The 17,653-nt window shown below is 44.6% G+C and overlaps 2 protein-coding genes across 2 annotated transcripts; one reads left to right on the forward strand and one right to left on the reverse strand.

Moving 5' to 3' along the window:
- The first annotated feature begins 355 nt into the window (after window positions 1-355).
- On the forward strand, window positions 356-9,187 carry Med4 (mediator complex subunit 4). Its single transcript, XM_005355609.2, has 7 exons — window positions 356-557; window positions 1,534-1,600; window positions 2,989-3,159; window positions 5,655-5,712; window positions 6,874-6,960; window positions 7,676-7,807; window positions 8,536-9,187. Exons 1-7 carry the CDS (start codon window positions 406-408, stop codon window positions 8,706-8,708), a joined length of 840 nt encoding a protein of 279 aa, XP_005355666.1. The 5' UTR covers window positions 356-405; the 3' UTR covers window positions 8,709-9,187.
- Window positions 9,188-10,331: 1,144 nt separating this feature from the next.
- Nudt15 (nudix hydrolase 15) lies at window positions 10,332-17,433 on the reverse strand. Its single transcript, XM_005355610.2, has 3 exons — window positions 17,226-17,433; window positions 15,144-15,340; window positions 10,332-12,944 (listed from the first exon to the last, which is right to left on the reverse strand). Exons 1-3 carry the CDS (start codon window positions 17,420-17,422, stop codon window positions 12,784-12,786), a joined length of 555 nt encoding a protein of 184 aa, XP_005355667.2. The 5' UTR covers window positions 17,423-17,433; the 3' UTR covers window positions 10,332-12,783.
- Window positions 17,434-17,653: the final 220 nt, after the last annotated feature.

Consider the following 17,653-nt stretch of genomic DNA (forward strand, 5'->3'; position numbering starts at 1 on the left):
GAGGACGTAACGGGGGTGGGGTGGGGGGCTGTTGCGATCCCCTTAGATAATAATAGCCTATTAGTAACTAACAGCTTAGGTAAAGATTACCTATTCTTTAGCCAATTATGATATAGGATATGTAATTTTGTTTTTTGAGATTGTAACCTTGTGACTGTTTTGTGGTTTTTGTCTTTATAAACCCCTTACAATAGTAGACATCTTTCCCTCCATCTGCTGTGTCCAGCAAAAGCAAGCCTGATTCGGAGGCGACACAAGTCCTCCTCCGCCCTGCAGATGGCGCCAGAGCTGCAGTGCACCTCCAGGACTATAGGGGGCGTTCTAATGGGGGGGCCTCTCTCCGCCTCTCTGACTCTCCCTTCCGCCTTCCGGTCCCGCCCCTCCTGCGGCTAGCTCACACCGCGCATGCGGCGGTTGGTGAGCGACTGGGCGATGGCGGCTTCTTCAAGCGGGGAGAAGGAGAAGGAGCGGCTGGTGGGCGTCTCTGTCATGGCAGGCATCGGCAGTACACGAGAGCGGCTGCTGTCTGCGCTGGACGACCTGGAGGTCTTGTCGAGGTAACCGCGGCCTGGGAACCTGCTCGGGCCGGGACGGCTATGCGACTGACGAGGGTAGGCGGGCTGGGGAGTCTCCGGAGAGTGTGGTGGACCTGGGGGGTCTGCTGCCTCCCGGGGTTTGGGGCGGCATTTCCCCACCAAGGGGCCACCTCAGTGTGACAGTAACCTGGAACCCCCAGGACCGTCAAAACTGTAGTAGCCCGTAAGAAAGGACCCGATCCACGGACACTCAACAGAGGTAAAGAATGTTCCCTGGGGTGCGAAGGGCAGGGATGCTGTAGTCAAGGGGAGGCTAAATGCCGACACGAAGGAGCCCAGGGTCAAGAGGAAGACGGGTGTGTAAAACTGCTGAGGAGCAGTTTGGTCAGGGTTGAGCTGCAACCCTCGAGTCCACACATGGAACTCCTATTCCAGTGTTAGCAAGGCAAGCTTCCCCCCCCACAAAAATGGGCTGTTGGCGAAGTCATCAGAGCGGCCGGTAGATGAACCCATCATCTGAAAAACAAAACAAAACCCGGAAACATCCAGGACTTGGTGGGATGGCTGGTGTGTGGTAGCGATAGGTTAAATTGGTTGTCATTCTCCGCATTGCCGTGCCAGCTTTAAATCTATCAGTTTTTTAAGCCTTGTAAGGGGGAAAGCCCCCATCGTCACGGCAGTCGGTGCTATATTACAAGAAAACATTTTTCGTAAACTGCAACCCTTCTAGATTTGCCCTGCAGACCCACAGTCTAGGGCAGGTTGCTTTCTTGTAAACCACAACTGAGTCTTTGTGTGTACAGTCACCATGACTGTCCAGCTTGCTGGGAGGACCATGAACCTTTTAACCATTTGGGGCAGAGAGCAGTTAAACCATTTTTTTTAAAATTTAATTTTACTGAATCTTACTGCCTTCTTAAAAAGTTTCACTAGGTCCTCCCAAATACGCAGTTTACAGGCAAGCACCACCATACCCTGATGGTCGTTTTTCTTTTAGGGAACTTATCGAAATGCTGGCAATTTCAAGAAATCAAAAGCTGTTACAGTTGGATGAGGAAAACCAGGTAAACAGTTTGTTTTTTAATCTAAAAAGCAGTGGTGGCTCACGCCTTCAGAGGCAGGGATCTTGGTGAGGCCAGCCAGGCCTACAGAGTGAGTTCCAGGACAGCCATGGCTACATAGTGAGACACTGTCTTGGAAAAAAACAAATAAAAATGAAATAAAGAAACTATGCTTTTAAAATATCAGTTTAAAGATTTCAAGTAACATTCTGTTTTCACACAAAATAAATATAAACTCTCAAACGATTTCTTGTTTTGTTTTTTGAGAGAGGGATTATCAGTATTGTCCTTGAACTCAGAGATCCGCTCTGCCCCGCCCCCAAGCACTGGGATTAAAGGCTTGAGTCACGACCTCCATCTTTTTTTCTGTTTTTGTTTCTTTCTTTCTTTTTTTTTTTTAAGATGGGTTTTTATGTAGCCAAGGCTTGCCTTGAACTTACTGATTCTCCTGCCTGTACCTCAGTGTGGGGATTATAGATGTGATCAACACACCTGGCTTGCTGAGCTGTTCTCATGTGTTGTAACATGCATTATATCATGAGTTCTTAGAACAGTCTGGCATATAATATGTGTTATTAGGGAATCTTGTTTTTAGAGGAGAAAATAGGTTTGTTGAGGGTGGTGACCTTTTCTGTGTCTTATTGCTAGTAAATGCAGGGCTACAGACTGAACCCCAGACTTCTGTTGCAGATTAAATTTTGTGGCATTTTGCCATATCTGCATATCATCTATTTATTTTATTTACTTATTTGTTTGTTTATCCAGACAGGGTTTCTCTATATAGCCCTGACTGTCCCGGAACTCTGTAGATCAAGCTTGCCTTGAACATAGAGATCCACCTGTCTCTCCCTCCTGAGTGCTGGAATTAAAGGCGTGTATCACCACCCAACTTAACTTTACTATTTTTTTAAACCATTTTCTAGGCTGTCTGCACACTAAGCCATACAGGTGTGAAATTATGGCTTTAAATGTATCTTAGTTAGCTTCTAATAGCTAACTTCTAACAGTGTAACTTGTCTCTCAAAGTTTTTAAAGTTTTTGGTACCAACTAAAGTCACTTAAAACCATTAGATTTTGGAAGAGCTTTTTATTCTGTTGTGTGGTTAAAGGATACATTTTTAAGTTTTATCTCTGGAAGATGAATAAACCTAAAATTTAGCACAGTACTACGTTTGAAAGATTTGTTCTACATGGAAAAGGACCAGAATAAATGGAAATTAATATTAAGACTGTTTCCCATATTACCACAAATGGGCTATGTATAATGTTAATGATGATTAAGAATATTTTGAGGTGTTAAAATTGACAACCTAGCCAATTCAAATATGGATTCTTTGTCTCATTAGCTTTGATTAGCCTGTTGTTTGATGGAATCAACTATTATTTGACAGGTCTTGGAGCTGCTAATTCAGCGAGATGGGGATTTTCAAGAACTAATGAAATTAGCACTTCATCAGGGAAAAGTCCACCATGAAATGCAGGCTTTAGAGAAAGAAGTAGAGAAGAGAGACAGTGACATTCAGCAGCTGCAGAAACAGCTGAAAGAGGCGGAGCAAATACTGGTGAGTTGACGGCTGGTCCTGAAGAGCAGACAGAAGAGTTTCTCTGTGTAGCCTTGGCTGTCCTGAACTTACTCTGTGGACTAGGCTGGTCTCTAACTCAGAAATCCACCTGACTCCCAAGTGCTGGGTTTAAAGGCATGTGCCGCCACCACCTGGCTTTCAGCTATATATTTTATTCAAATATTTTAAATTATAGAAATAGGAAGCATTACTTTTATTTTGGCATAATCCGGTTTTGATATTAGTAGTTAAAATCTCTAGTTTATGAAATATTTGGGGTCAATAAACATTTTGTATTAGTTTTATTTTTGAAAATTTTATTTTTTGCCTTCCATCTTAAGGTAGGCAAGTTTATTGATCAAGGCTCTAGACTAGGTTTTCCTTTGTTCTCTACTATTTTTTTTTAAAGATTTATTTATTTATGTATACAACATTCTGCCTTGATGTATGCCTGCACGCCAGAGGAGGGCGCCAGATCTCAGTACGGATGGTTGTGAGCCACCATGTGGTTGCTGGGAATTGAACTCATGACCTCTGGAAGGGCAGCCAGTGCTCTTAACCTCTGAGCCATCTCTCCAGCCCCTGTTCTCTACTATTTAAAACAAATTTTAATTACATTTTTTAAAGTAAAATATTTTTATGTATATGAGTGTTCCATGTAAGTGCACCAGATGTGTGCAGTGCTGGCAGAGCCTGGAAGAGGCATCAGGCCCCTGGAACTGGACTTACAGATTATTTTGAGCTGAAGTATGGGTATAGTTGCTGGGAACTGAATTTGGGCCTTCTGCAATTGGTCTTAGCTGATGAACCATCTCTCTCAGCTCCTGTCTTTTTCTTTTCTTTTGCTTTGAGACAGGGTCTCCCTATATAGACCAGGCTGGCCTCAAATTCAGAGCTGTCTACTTGCCTTTGCCTCCTGGGTGCTAGGATTAAAGGTGTATACCACCATGCCTAGCTTGGCTACTTCTTTTGAAGAAGTAATTTATTTGCTCTGAGAAGTCCAGTTATTTTGCTAACTGCAGTCGTAATTGTCCTACGATCTTATTGCAGAGACAACTGAGTTTGACTTTCATATGACCCAATGAACTGCCATTCTTGTTGCTGATGTACAGCTTCCTAATGTGTCACAGCGGGCTCCAGGAAAGGGAGCCTCAGTGCTTTAGGATAACTTAGAACCCCCCAAAGGAAACCCCAAGTAAATGCTTGGGGGTTTTGTTTTGATTTTTAAATAAATTGTCGGAGACCAGCTTTAACAAAGATACCATTTACCAGGGTAGGGACATGGGGGTTAGAAAAGTTAGTAAAGAGAAGCAGAACACATAGGATAGTACCGGATGGAGTTCCTGCCCAAACAGTAGGAGTAAGAGTAAAAAAAATAAAGAAAAATTAATAATAAAAAGCCTGTATTAGCATGATACAAGGAAACGAACATACCAGTTGAAAGTTGCAGGCTACACACTCTCTGGGTGGAATTTATTGTTAATCTCCCTCAGGGAGAGTTGGATCCTTAGATTTTTTGCGGGGGTAGAAACAGATGACTTTTCTATACCTGAAATACAAAGGCTGGATATTAGCCATACCTGTTGACAAGAACTCTTACTACAACTAGGTGGGACCTTTGAGGTAGATACAAACAGTGACCTTGAAGGAATAAAAGTAAAGTGGAATGGCAACAACTTTGAGCAAGCTGAAACTCTTTGGCCTTCAGACAAGGTGAAAATAGGCTCACAGCTTCCACAATAAATGCTTTTTAAAAATTGATTATTTTTCCTTGTGAAAGTAATATTTACTTTCCAGAAAAAAATCAGAAAATACAGAAAAGTAGAAAAAAGAAAAATTGCCTTTTGTTTCATAGCTTGAACAATGGCACAAACTGATGCGGCGTAATCGACCAGCAAATAGGATTAATCAGGCTAACTTTAATATCAGCTTTATTAAGGGGAAGAAGGGAATAACTTACAAAACCAAGGTTCCAACGAAGAGCTGGAAACAGAAGGGCAGTCGGGGAACACACCCGCAATATTTCTAAGTAAAAAATAACCTCAGGGGATCCCGCCCTTCAAGCAAGGTGATTGGCTGGGCTTCCTCTACAACAATGCACATTTTGCTGTATTTGTTTGGTTTGTTTTTGGAGAAAGGGTTAGTCTTTGGGTTCCAAGCATATTTTTACTGTCATCCATCCCCTCACCTTTCTGCCGCATCCTCCTACCCCATCTCACCAAACCCTCCATCGCTAGCACTCCTTCCTGTCCTTTCATGTCATGTGTTCCTAGAAGCTGCGTATTAGTGCGAGACTGAGTCATGAATAAATTTCTTTCATTGACCATAACCACGATGTAAATGATATCAAGTAGTGTTTAAGGAAAGCACAGATAAAATTCAGGAATTTCCAAGTCTAGGAAATTGTTTCTGTGGGTGAGGAACCTTGTGAATGAATCTAAAAACTGCTTGTTATAGTTAAAAATAATTTGTACTTTAAATTTTGTTTAAATTAGGCAACAGCTGTTTACCAAGCAAAGGAGAAGCTCAAGTCAATAGAGAAAGCAAGGAAAGGTTGGTACCATGGCAACCTGCTGACTTAAAGCAAGGCTGTGTTGTGTCTCTTGACGCTGAAGCTGATTAAGATCCAGGGAGATGGTTCAGTGGGTAAAAGCATGTTCACGTGTGATCCTAGAGCCCATCTACAGCTGTACACACGTGTACGTTCTTCATGTCTATACTCGTAATCAAGCTGATGGAAATACTGCTGATGAAGCTGTTGGAAGGATGCCTAGTAGTTTTCATTGTAAAGTGTGTTCTTGTATCGCAGCTGGCATTCCAGAGAGGGTGGCCATACCTTACAACCCTCCTCTAGTTGTAGGAAGCACTCACAGAAGGGAACTTGTGTTTTTTTTCCTCGCCAGTATAGTAAAGGCAACGGTCTGTAAAATTGCTGAGAAGGAAAGAGAAGTGGGGTTTACATAGGCGTTTGAAGGCGAGGCAGAGAGAACACGTGACCACGCTAAACTGAGATGGGAGCACCACCGCCCTTTGCCCACTTTAAAGCCTTACATCATGAGCTATGGATCTTCAGATACTCAGAGGGAGATTATGGTTCCTTGGCTTTAATGCTTGTGCATTTGGTTTACAGTTACCTGTCTCTGATTTGTTTCCTCCTGCCCTTTTGGAATCTGCTTTCTTATTGTTGTTGAGAGATGGGTGGGCCTCTATAGCAAAAAGCAGATCTTTAGGGGAGGTGGCTGAGTCGGTCTGAGGTTCATAGTGCCTTTTAAACAGACCTGAAGTTTATAGCATGAAGAGCTCTTCCCATTCCTTGGACTCTGGTACACGGTCCATTCAGAACCCTCTCAGCTTTCAGGATGTGCACTGCCGACCTAGCTTGGATGTCGCTGGGGTGGAGTGCTTTCTCTCATTTTCCTGTTTCTCACTGTGGTGGTCAGAAGAGTTCTGCATTTGCTGGCAGCTAGTAATTGAGATTATTGAGCATTATCATTGCAGCTCTCAAATTCATGTTAGCTGATTTTGCTGAATGGTGTCTTGGTTCTTTAGTTAGGAAATGCTTAACACGTTCAAGGTGTGTGCTGGGGTTAGGGAAGAGAGACAGCTGAAATTAGCCTGTTTTCTGATTAAAATTAAGTATGATGTGTGCCTGTGATGTCTGCTCTTCTAAACTTGTATTTACTGGTGTGAACTTTTTCTCCCCCCTCAACTCAGGTGCTATCTCCTCGGAAGAAATCATTAAATATGCACATAGGATTAGTGCAAGCAATGCTGTGTGTGCACCACTGACTTGGGTTCCAGGTAACAATGCTTCTTATATAAGATTAAAATGATTTAAATGTGGAATGTACTACCCTAAAATAACACCTGCTAATAAAGGTATTTTTCTTCAGTGTCATAGTAATGCCGTCTGTGACCTCAAGTATGAATCATTGTTAATGTTTCTTACTAAGAAATAGAATTAAGTTGGAAGACTTGAGATTGCTATAATTTACCTACCTCTGCCTCCTGGAAACTGGGATTAGTGGATGTGCCACCATGCCCAGCTTGAGAATTTTAAATCTAAGCAGACAAGGTGTGGTAGTCCACTGCTGTAACGACAACAACTGGGTTGCAAATTTGAGGCCAGCATGGGCTACAGAGTGAGATCCCTGTCTCAAAGAGCTTGAGGTTTTTAGTGTGCACCAAGGAAAGTTGATACTTCGAAGAACATAATTATTTTTTGAAATTTTTTATTTATTTATTTTTTGAAATTTTTTTATTGATTTTATTGAGCTATACTTTTTTCTCTGCTCCCCTCCCCTTCAACTCTCTCCCATAGTCCCCATGCTCCCGATTTACTCAGAAGATCTTGTCTTTTTCTATTTCCCATGTAAATTACATCCATGTATGTCCCTCTGAGGGTCCTCATTGTTGTCTAGGTTCTCTGGGATTGTGATTTGTAGGCTGGTATTCTTTAAACATTCTATAAAAATATTTTTTAAGCCTGTGTTAAAAGCTGTCTTTATTGTTTTAGGAGACCCTCGGAGGCCGTACCCAACTGATTTAGAGATGAGAAGTGGATTGTTGGGTCAGATGAACAATCCTTCCACAAGTGGTGTGAATGGCCATCTCCCAGGGGATGCCCTTGCAGCAGGCAGGCTGCCAGGTACTGCTGACTGGAAGGGTGTGCTTAAGCAGACCAAGGTTTTCAGAGGTGCCAGCGAGGCATTGTCGCACAGCGAGGCATTGTCGCACAGCGCACAGCTGGAATCCAGGCCCAGCCTTATCTGTCTACTTGTCCAGGTTCCTTCTGTCCCTGTGCATCTCCTCACCCTCCCCTGGCTCTGGACCTTTCCATATTACTACTCTGAAGAACACTGTTGCAGTTGAGAGGCATGCTCCCCAAATAGACCAGGCATGCTTTGTAGGTGCCATGTTTTAATGTGGAAGAACCTTCCTAAACGAGAAAGGACCTAAGTGGGGACTGCTTTCTGAAGCCCAGGTTTAGCTGTCACTTCTGTGCTCAAGTTAGAATTTGGGAACTCTGTTTATTGATCCCAGATACTGTCTTTCTACTGCGATTTTACTACACTGCTATAGTCCTCTTGAGAGACAAACCACACCAGTAACTTGAAAAGGAAAATTGGAAGAACTATTACCTAGTAACAGATAATGGATGAATAGCTATCATAGGGAGAACCATGGCACAGGACCCCTGGCTGGGGGTGTAGATGGATGTAGTTTGTGTTTAACGTGTGAAACCTTAATCTTGTTAGATCTTTGGTACTACAAAGTAGGTGGGTACATGAAATTAAGTTACTTGCGTAATGGGAGGGTGACTGATTACATATCAATGGATTACCAATAGAACTGATCCCATGTGCTTTTCTCCAGATGTCCTTGCTCCACAGTACCCATGGCAGTCAAATGACATGTCCGTGAACATGCTGCCACCAAACCACAGCAGTGACTTTCTGTTGGAGCCTCCTGGGCACAACAAGGAGAATGAAGATGATGTCGAGGTCATGTCTACAGACTCGTCAAGTAGCAGTAGTGACTCCGATTGAAGGTGTGTGGCTTATGCAAGCTGCAGCGCTGCGCGTTCTCCAGAGGGAATGCAAACCACACCCCCAAGGAGCAGCCCTCTGCAAACCACATGGGGTTTCTGTTGCATCTGCCAGGCAGCTGTTGGCGGGTTAGTCAGAATTACTGTTGTGTTGGGTTCGTACATAGCAGCTCTGGGAAAGAGGCTGAAGGACACGACACGTAACCCGTGGGGATTACTTGACAGGACACTGAGCCAGGTATGGCAGCGCATACCAGTAATCCCAGCACCTGGGAGGCTGGGGGATTGCTGTGAGTGCGAGGCCAGTTTTCCTATATAGTAAGCGCTGAGCCATCTGAGCCAGAGCAGCCCTGCAGAACAAAGCCGCAGAGCTCTGAGTTGAGGGCAGAGTCGGCTGCATTGCAGCGACGGAACTATCACTATTTATATGTGGTAAATACTGTAATTTGTGTAAATAAACTTGCTTTTTTTGTATTTTTATTTTTTTCAATTGTCTATTATATGTATTTAGGTACACCTTCAGTGTAGGAAGGAAACATTTAAACCCAGTTGCATTTAAACCGGGGAGTGGTGGCACATGCCTTTAATCCTAGCACTCATTCAGAGGGCAGTGGTAGATAGATCTGAGTTGGAGGCCAGCCTGGTCTATAAAGTGAGTTCCAGGGTAGCAAAGACTACACAGAGAAATCCATGTCTTGGAAACAAAACAACAACAACAACAAAAAGAGTTGCATTTTATAATATTCAAATAAGATTCTGGTATATATGAGAACATACAAGATGAATTGACTATATCTTTTGTTGTTTTTTGTTTTTTCCATGTGGGTGTTGGGAATTGAACCTAGGTCCTCTGGAAGAGCAGTGCTCTTAGCCACTGAGCTATCTCTCCAGTCCCATACTTTAAACTGTTTTTAACTTCAAGCAGTTATCATCTGTGTCTAAGATATTTGTATAATTATCAGTTTTTTAAACAGGTATTTTTTATTACTGCAAATGTAATATACATTATTTTAGAGCATTTAAGAAACAGCATAAACAGGGCAGGTGGTGTGCATACCTTTAATCCCAGCACTTAGGAGGAAGAAGAGGAGGATCCCTGTGAGTTTGAGGCCAGCCTGCCTACGAGAGCTAGTTTTTAGGACAGGCACCAAAACTTCACAGAGAAACCCTGTCTTGAAAAACCAAAACAACAAAGCCGGGCGGTGGTGGCACACGCCTTTAATCCCAGCACTTGGGAGGCAGAGGCAGGCAGATCTCTGTGAGTTCGAGACCAGCCTGGTCTACAAGAGCTAGTTCCAGGACAGGCTCCAAAACTACAGAGAAACCCTGTCTCGAAAAAACCAAAAAAAAAAAAAAAAAAAAAACCAAAACAACAACAAAAAATACCAGCATAAAGCATACACTTGGCCTTCTACCAGGATTAGTGCCAGTTAAGATTCTAGTTAATAATTCACATGTACATACTGGTCAGTGGTGGCACATGTCTTTAATCCTAGTACTCAGGAGGCAGCGGTAGGCAGATTACTGAGTTCCAGGCTAGCCTGGCCTACAGAGTGGGTCCCAAGACAGCCAGGGCTGTTAAACTGTCTTAATAAAGCAAGAAAAGACCCCCCCCCAAAAAAAAAAACCACATAGGAATGATGGCACAAAGGTTAAACAGCACTGACTGCTCTTCCTGAGAACCCCGGTTCCATTCCCAGCATCTACATGGCAACTCACAGGTGTCTATAGCTCCAGTTCCAGGGGATCCCACTCTCACATAAGCATAAACATAAAATTTAAAAAAATGTACATGTGCCAGGCTTGGTGACAGGCAGGTGTATGTGAGTTTGAGGCCATCCTGGTGTACATTGTGAGTTCCAGGTCAGCTGGCTCTAAGACCCAACAACTTCTCCCCAGCCCCAGAAGTCTTAGGAGTATACATGTATCAAATTTGAACGGAAACATTGAGACAATGTAGGTGAAGAAAGAAAATGGGGTTTATAAATAGGTGTAATTTAAAAATTTTTTCCATAGCAAACATCACAATAATAGTGTTTTAAAAGAGCAAAATTCAGTTCTTAGATACTTTGGGCAAGCATTCAAAACATCTTTGGTTGCCATTTTTTTTCTTTAGTCTTTTGTAATTTTTTCTTAGTGCTGAGGACTGAATCCCACCTAGCAAATTCTCTACCACTGAACTAAACCCATCTCTGGAGCCCTTAGGTTTTTGATCCCTTTATAAATTACTGAAAAATCAGATTTTATTTTTATAAGCTTTTATGAAATATTTAACATTAGAAATTTAAAACGAGAAAAGTTTGTTGACCACAAAAATCAAATGCATACTAACAGCAAACAAAAACTAGCAAGAATTCACCAGTGAGAAAGTCATCATCTTATCGTGGGAGCAAATCTCTTTTGTGTCTGACCCGACAGGAGGAAGCTGGCTCTCTTGCCTTGGCAGTCTGTTCCAGCACTTGCCTGTCATGTGTGAAGCGTTAGGTTCAAACCCCAGTACCCAAACCACCCAGAAATGAACCATGCATCAGGTGGCTCTGGACAGCTGCTCTGCACACTTAACAAGAGGATGAGGAGGGGTGAAGTTGGAATCTTAGCATCATGGAGGCTGAGGCAGGAGGTTCAGGAGTTCAAGGTTATCCTCAGCTTCAGACAGTGAGTTGGAAGCCAGCCTGTCAAAAAATAAGAATGTAAAAGTTTGTGATATTTGGATATTATAAAAATAACTGGATTGTGTAACACTCTTCAACCATCTGCCAGGGCTGTGCACAGGAGGTGCGGTTGCGTTCCCTCACCATCTTCTTTGTTTTTGCTCTGATCAGAAGAAATTAATCTGGGCAGTGATGGTGCACGCCTTTAATCCCAGCATGTGGGAGGCAGAGGTGGGCGGAGCTCTGAGTTGGAGGCCAGCTTGGTCTACAGAACAGGTTCCATGACAGCCAGTGCTACACAGAGAAACCCTGTCTCATAAAAAAACAAAGAAAATATATTAAACATGTGAACCAGGATTGCTATTGAAGGAACAAGAGCCCAAAGCACAGGAATACAGAGCTCAGGCGCCACCTATGCAGCAGAGGGGACCGGAAAACAACCTCACAGGAAGAGCTCACCAGGGGCCTGGGCAGCAGCCAGAGCTAGTGGCTGGAGGAACGTCAGCCAGAAAACCATGCTCTGCCAGACTAAGGAAAGATGAGACAGCACACGCATTCCAGGGCTTAGCTGGGCTGGATGCTGATCAACATGGGCTGGTTAGAAGCTTCTGCTATTAACATTGACTGTGCCCGGGGTGATCCTTACATTAAGGTGATTTTTACACACACACACACACACACACACACACACACAATGTTGCCCTGTGAGACACTGCACAGTTCAGTCTCTCATAGGAAAGCTTTACAATTTGCTGGGGGGTGGGAGGATAGAGGGGAGAGCAACCAACCAACCAACCAGCTTTTGTCCTTGGTGTCCCACAAAGTTCTGGAGGATCTCTGGGAGATCCCCCACACTCGGAGACCCAGTGTGTTGCTCTGTGTGATGCCACCACGCAAGGACACATACAGGATCTCAGGCAGAGAGAGGGAAAGGCGGCTGGCTTGACCTTTAGCAGTAGGATCCAAACTTAGTCTGTCTCACATTTAGCACAGATTCCGTCGGAAACCGGGGAAGTACAGCCTACCACATGTCATGATGTCACATCATCGTTGAAAAATTCTTTTCAAGTAAGGAGAAACTTACTTGAAAACAACAAGTGCGACGAATTTTGCAGTGGACAAATTTCTTCCAAACTTGAATAACCGTATCTGAATTTTGACCTCTATTTGAATTAGAACAGCAAGACAAAATCTGTTACACTTGCCTCCATGCAGCTGACGAGGGTAACTTACAGTGGTACATATAATTAGCCACAAGCTCCTGTTCATCTTACTCAGGGACAGGTTCCAGGTTCGAGTTGCTTTAGGAGGCTGTAAATAAACTTACGACCACACGGTTTTGCAGATAAAATGGGAGCATCCTGAAACATAGACTAAACATTTACTGAAAGTTTTTTTTTTTGTTGTTTTGTTTTGTTTTTTAACTCAAGGAATTTTCTTGGCTCCTTCGAGGTGCTCTCCTCTGTACCCGTGCAGGTGGTTCAGGTCCTCTCTAAATGGGTCATAGCCTTGCTCTTTTAAGCAACGGAGAGCCCAGAAAAGCTGGTCTGATGGAGGAAATTCTTCCCAAGGAATCCACTCCCAACCTAGAAGAGAGGGGCAATCAGTGCACACACAGAGCAAGGAGCTTTCATTTGGCGAACTAAGCTATTATTTACTCAGGAAAACATTAGCCGACTTTACAAGTGGCCTAGCACTAATCAAAGCAGCGGCGACTTGGGGCTAACTTGGCTGTGCAAATCAAACCTGTTTGGAATGAAGACTGCAGGAAGAGAAGGGTGATCAGTGAAAGCCTGGGCTGTTCTGTTTCCTTGTTTGGAGACAGGGTTTCATGCATCAAAGCATTTAGTCCTTAGCTGAACTTGTGAGGTGTCTACTGCTCTCATACATAACTTGGCCAAGGTCACAGAGAACAGTTAGGTCCAAAGTGGGCCCCCAAAACAGCAGTGCCACGGACTATGTGGCAATTACAATCTGGGCTCACCTCAGGCTGGTCTCTGACCAGGCAATCAGGAGGATTGCCGGTGTAATGGTCTGTCCCGTCCCTTTAAGAGACAAGTCCACCCCACACCCCCATACTTCCCGCTGAGGCAAGCAGATCTTCCTTCCACTTCCAGCCTGAGTCCCTTCCTTCCCATCTCCCGAAGAGGCAGCTTCTGCCTTGCTCCTTTCTCTCTTCTTCCCCCGCCGTTTCTCTTTCTCTCTCTCTGCCTCTCTCTGTTCTTCTCCCTTTCCCTCTTTTCCCTTCCCTTCCATTATCCACTAAATAAATATCCAACCTCACTCTGCATGGCATGTGCCTATCCATCTCTGTCTCTCACCCGCCGTGTGGCTCCCTCCCTAGGACCGGCTGCCTTTGTGACACACTGTGGCCTCATGGCCCGCTGCCTATTGCTGCTACTCGGGGACCTGCACCATTTTGGCCCAGGCCATTCAGGGAATGGTGCCATTTTATTTTTACCATAACAGCTGGTATATAAACAAAAGCCTAAAATCAGTATTCCTTAAAAACTGGTTCTCAACCTTCCTAGTGCTGCGACCCTTTAATTCAACTCCTCGTGATGCGGTGACCCCAACCATACAATTATTTCACTGCTGCTTCACAATTGTCATTTTTTTACTGTTAGGAATCCTGATGTAAACATCCGATGGTTTTAGGTGACCCCTGTGAAGGCCTGTTCGGCCCCAAAGGCGTCGATCCCACAGGTTGAGAACTACTGCTTAGAAACGTGTGAATAAGACTTCTGTCTGGCAGGAGGAGCCACTGCTCCCCATATCTGCCCCTACAGCTCCACATGGGGCATCTGGTTCATATTAACACACCCCTGTAACACACACTGAAGTTCCCAAACTAGATGGTTCCTTCTCCTTCCCTGCACTGGCGCCCCGACTCTAAACTTCCAGGCTCCCTCCTCTCACAGCTTAGTTCTTTAAAACTGTCAAAGCTTTCCCACCCTTTGCAGTCTTCTGTGTCCTCCCTCCTATCTCTGGAGACAGCCATTTCTCCAGATGACCCTTTCTTTCTACACAAGAACACAGTGTGAGATCCGTAACATAAACCCAGGCAGTCTGTATTTCATCTATGTATTCTCACATCTCTACATTGTCTCTGTCTGCGCGGCTGTAACGGGATAGCCTGCACTAAGTAGCTTACACACAAAGTCATTTATTGCATACAGTTCTGCAGGTTGGAAGACTAAGATGAAGATGCTGGTAAGACATGATGTCTGGTAATGACCCATTTCCTAATGTAGGACCCAGGGCAGCTTGGTACACACCTGCCACTTGACAAAGGGCCCAGAATCCACAAAGCCCAGGACCATGGACTAAAGTCTAGGAAATCAGAGCTAAGGGAATCTTCTTCCTTATGTTGCTAATGTTGGGCGTTTTGTCAGCACTGCAAAGGCTAAGCTTTGCCCTCATGACATAACCACGCCCCCAAGTCCCCATCTTCTGTTTCCATCACCTTGAGGATTACAATGTCAACACAGGGGTTTTCATTTTTAATTTTCTGTCTTTTTTTTAAAAGACTATTATTCTACATAGCTCTAGCTAGCTTGGAACTTGCTATGTAGACCAGGCTGGCCTCAAATTTATAGAAATCTGTCCTCTGCCTCTGAAGTGCTGGGATTAAAGGCCTATGTCACTACTCCTTGCTCCAACTCGGGAAGTTTTGGAGGGGCAAAGACAGAAATCTGAGAATCCAATTCTCTTCAGAAAGCAATGATACTCGTAATGATGCGTTTCTTTGAAGAAACACACCTTATTGTATATGATTCTCTTACTTTCATTTTTTTCCGGTTCCATGTTCTTCGGCTCTGACTCATGCGCCGTGTCCACGTCCCCTTTCATCAGTATGGTGACATAATGGTAGTTCTCCTCCTCAACGAAAGAATTCACCACGGAGGCGAAACGCACATTCTTCAGGCGGAGCGCAGCCTCTTCCCAGGTCTCCCTCTGAGCACACTCTTCCCAGGTCTCACTGGAGAAAGAAACACAGCCTGTTCAGTGTACACACAACATGAGATTCTTGGGTGAAATGATGTATCATAAAATAGATGAAACATTAGTTTATGCTTTAAAATGATAAAAGAATACCCTGACTTGACACTCTGCCTATTCTATATTTAGTGATTTGAAGACCCAAAGAGCTTTGTATTGAACAAAGATCAAAATTTAACCACCAACATTAATATCTCTGACTGGAGCTAGATGTAGGCAACTAGGAGGTGGTTTAGTGTGTCAGGCAAAAGTCCAGGCTTTTAAGTCAGCTGTACCCAAGCTCTTTGTATCTTAAATAGACAAGGGAAACCTTAAATTTCTCATGGGGTTTTTATCTTTCAAAAATGTATTAAATGGCTTCCAAATTTCAGTTTAAGCCTCAAAACTGAGGCCATTCAGCAACACAGAAAGCAAAGTGCTCAGAGTTTGGGAGGTAGTGCAGGAAGCCAGAACAGCGGGCTCCCAGGCCACACAGGATGGACAGGTTACCTTCAAGAGGAAAGAAGTGCATTTTTAGCCTAGTAGAAATAGTTCTCTTCCTTATGACGGCAAGCGAGTGAGAGACACTGCCGATGAATCCATCATGCCTCAATCACTGCGCTCAGGAAGCCAAGGCAGGAGGACCAACGTTAAGTCCAGGCCACCCTCCGCTACAGTGAGATTCGAGCCAACATGGGCCAGAATAAGACTCTGTCTCAAAACAAAACAAAACCGATAAACAACAAAACTCCCAAACACAAAATCAAACAGAAAAAGAGTCAGTCACAGAAGCTGGGGGACACTGGCGCCTTACTTCGCCTGTCAAAGGCACACTGGGCTGCCCAGCTTCACAAGGCTCGCCCAGTGCACTGCTTCAGAGAGGAACTCACTGGTCAATCTGACTGCACGGGAACACAGAGACTGTGGGAATTCCACAGTGGACATTTGGAAGGAGACAGCTATGTGGCTTAGGTCCCCAGGGTTAAAATAGAGAAGGGCAACCATCAGCAAGCATCACTTTCACCTTGGAATGAATGTTCCCTTTGGACTAAGCAGATGCCGCAGTAGACTGGTAGGGTCTAGTGCGGTGGCGCATGCCTTTCACCCCAGCACTGGGGAAGAGTCCTGGACAGAGGCAGCCAGATCTCTGTGAGTTCCAGGTCAGCCAGGGCTACATAGTGATATCCTGTCTCAAAAAACAAACAAACAAGCAAACAAACAAAAAACTATTAGATAATACCGACCCACGTATTTACAGATAGGAAGTCTAGGATTTCCTTTTAAACAGTCCAGAAAATCAAGTACATGTTGGCTAGAAGGAGGCATAAGAAAGTTTGAGCATCCATCTTTCATATAAAGTGTTTTATATTCCTTTACATTACTAAAATGAGCAACCCTGGATCTTGGGGATTTAGGTACTCTTCTCTGTTATAGTTAACCACACTCTGTTTAGAACACACTTATGAAGGTCAGGGTTTCTTTGCGTTGTGTAGAAACCGACACTACTTAGCTACTCTTCCCACTTTGTGGGTGTGGGACATCCACCGTGGAAAACACTCCCATAGACAACGCGGCCAGAAGTGAAATATATCTAAAGTTCATGGGGGCAAAGCGAAGATTCCCAGGTTTTCACAAACATCCATTTTCTCTGTCAGCACCAAGAAATACAGACTACTCCCACCTGCAGCCAGGGGAGGACGGTGCGAGGACCAAGGGAGCGAGGACCCTGGCACAGCGCCCCCTCCCGGCGGGAGACCGGAAGATCCCGAGGCCGTAGAGAACACACGGAACGCAACGGAGCACTGACGCGCGCCACACGGACGCATTTGTCGCGAGGACTGGTGATACTCTCACAACTTCCGTTTTCCCGAGGTCGACCCGCTCACCCGAATTCCAAATGGCCCCCAGGAAGCTGGAAACTGCCGGCTCCAAACGACCCTTTCCTCTTCCCCAGAAGGACGCAGCGAGGATGCTCGCAGCTCGTCACCACCACGCCGACCCCAACTCCGGGGCGCCGCCTCGGCTCCGCGTTGGCGCTCATAGCGCTTGGCTGCCCCCGGAAGTGATTTTGACTGGTCCACATCCGCTTTCAAGCTGTACGGGAGCCCGCTGGAGTCCCCCTTACTGCTTCTGTGAGTGTTGTCTGCAGCAGAGCTTTGGTGTCGCCTGGTGGATCATGTGGAAACAGCCCGTGTAAATAACTGATTTAAGAAATGGTGGGGGCGCACGCCTTTAATTCCAACACTCGGGAGGCAGAGGCAGGAGGATCTCTATGAGTTCGAGGCACCTGCTCTACAAGAGCTAGTTCCAGGAC

Source organism: Microtus ochrogaster, chromosome 17 (genome assembly GCF_000317375.1).
Source record: "Microtus ochrogaster isolate Prairie Vole_2 chromosome 17, MicOch1.0, whole genome shotgun sequence".
NCBI lineage: Eukaryota > Metazoa > Chordata > Mammalia > Rodentia > Cricetidae > Microtus > Microtus ochrogaster.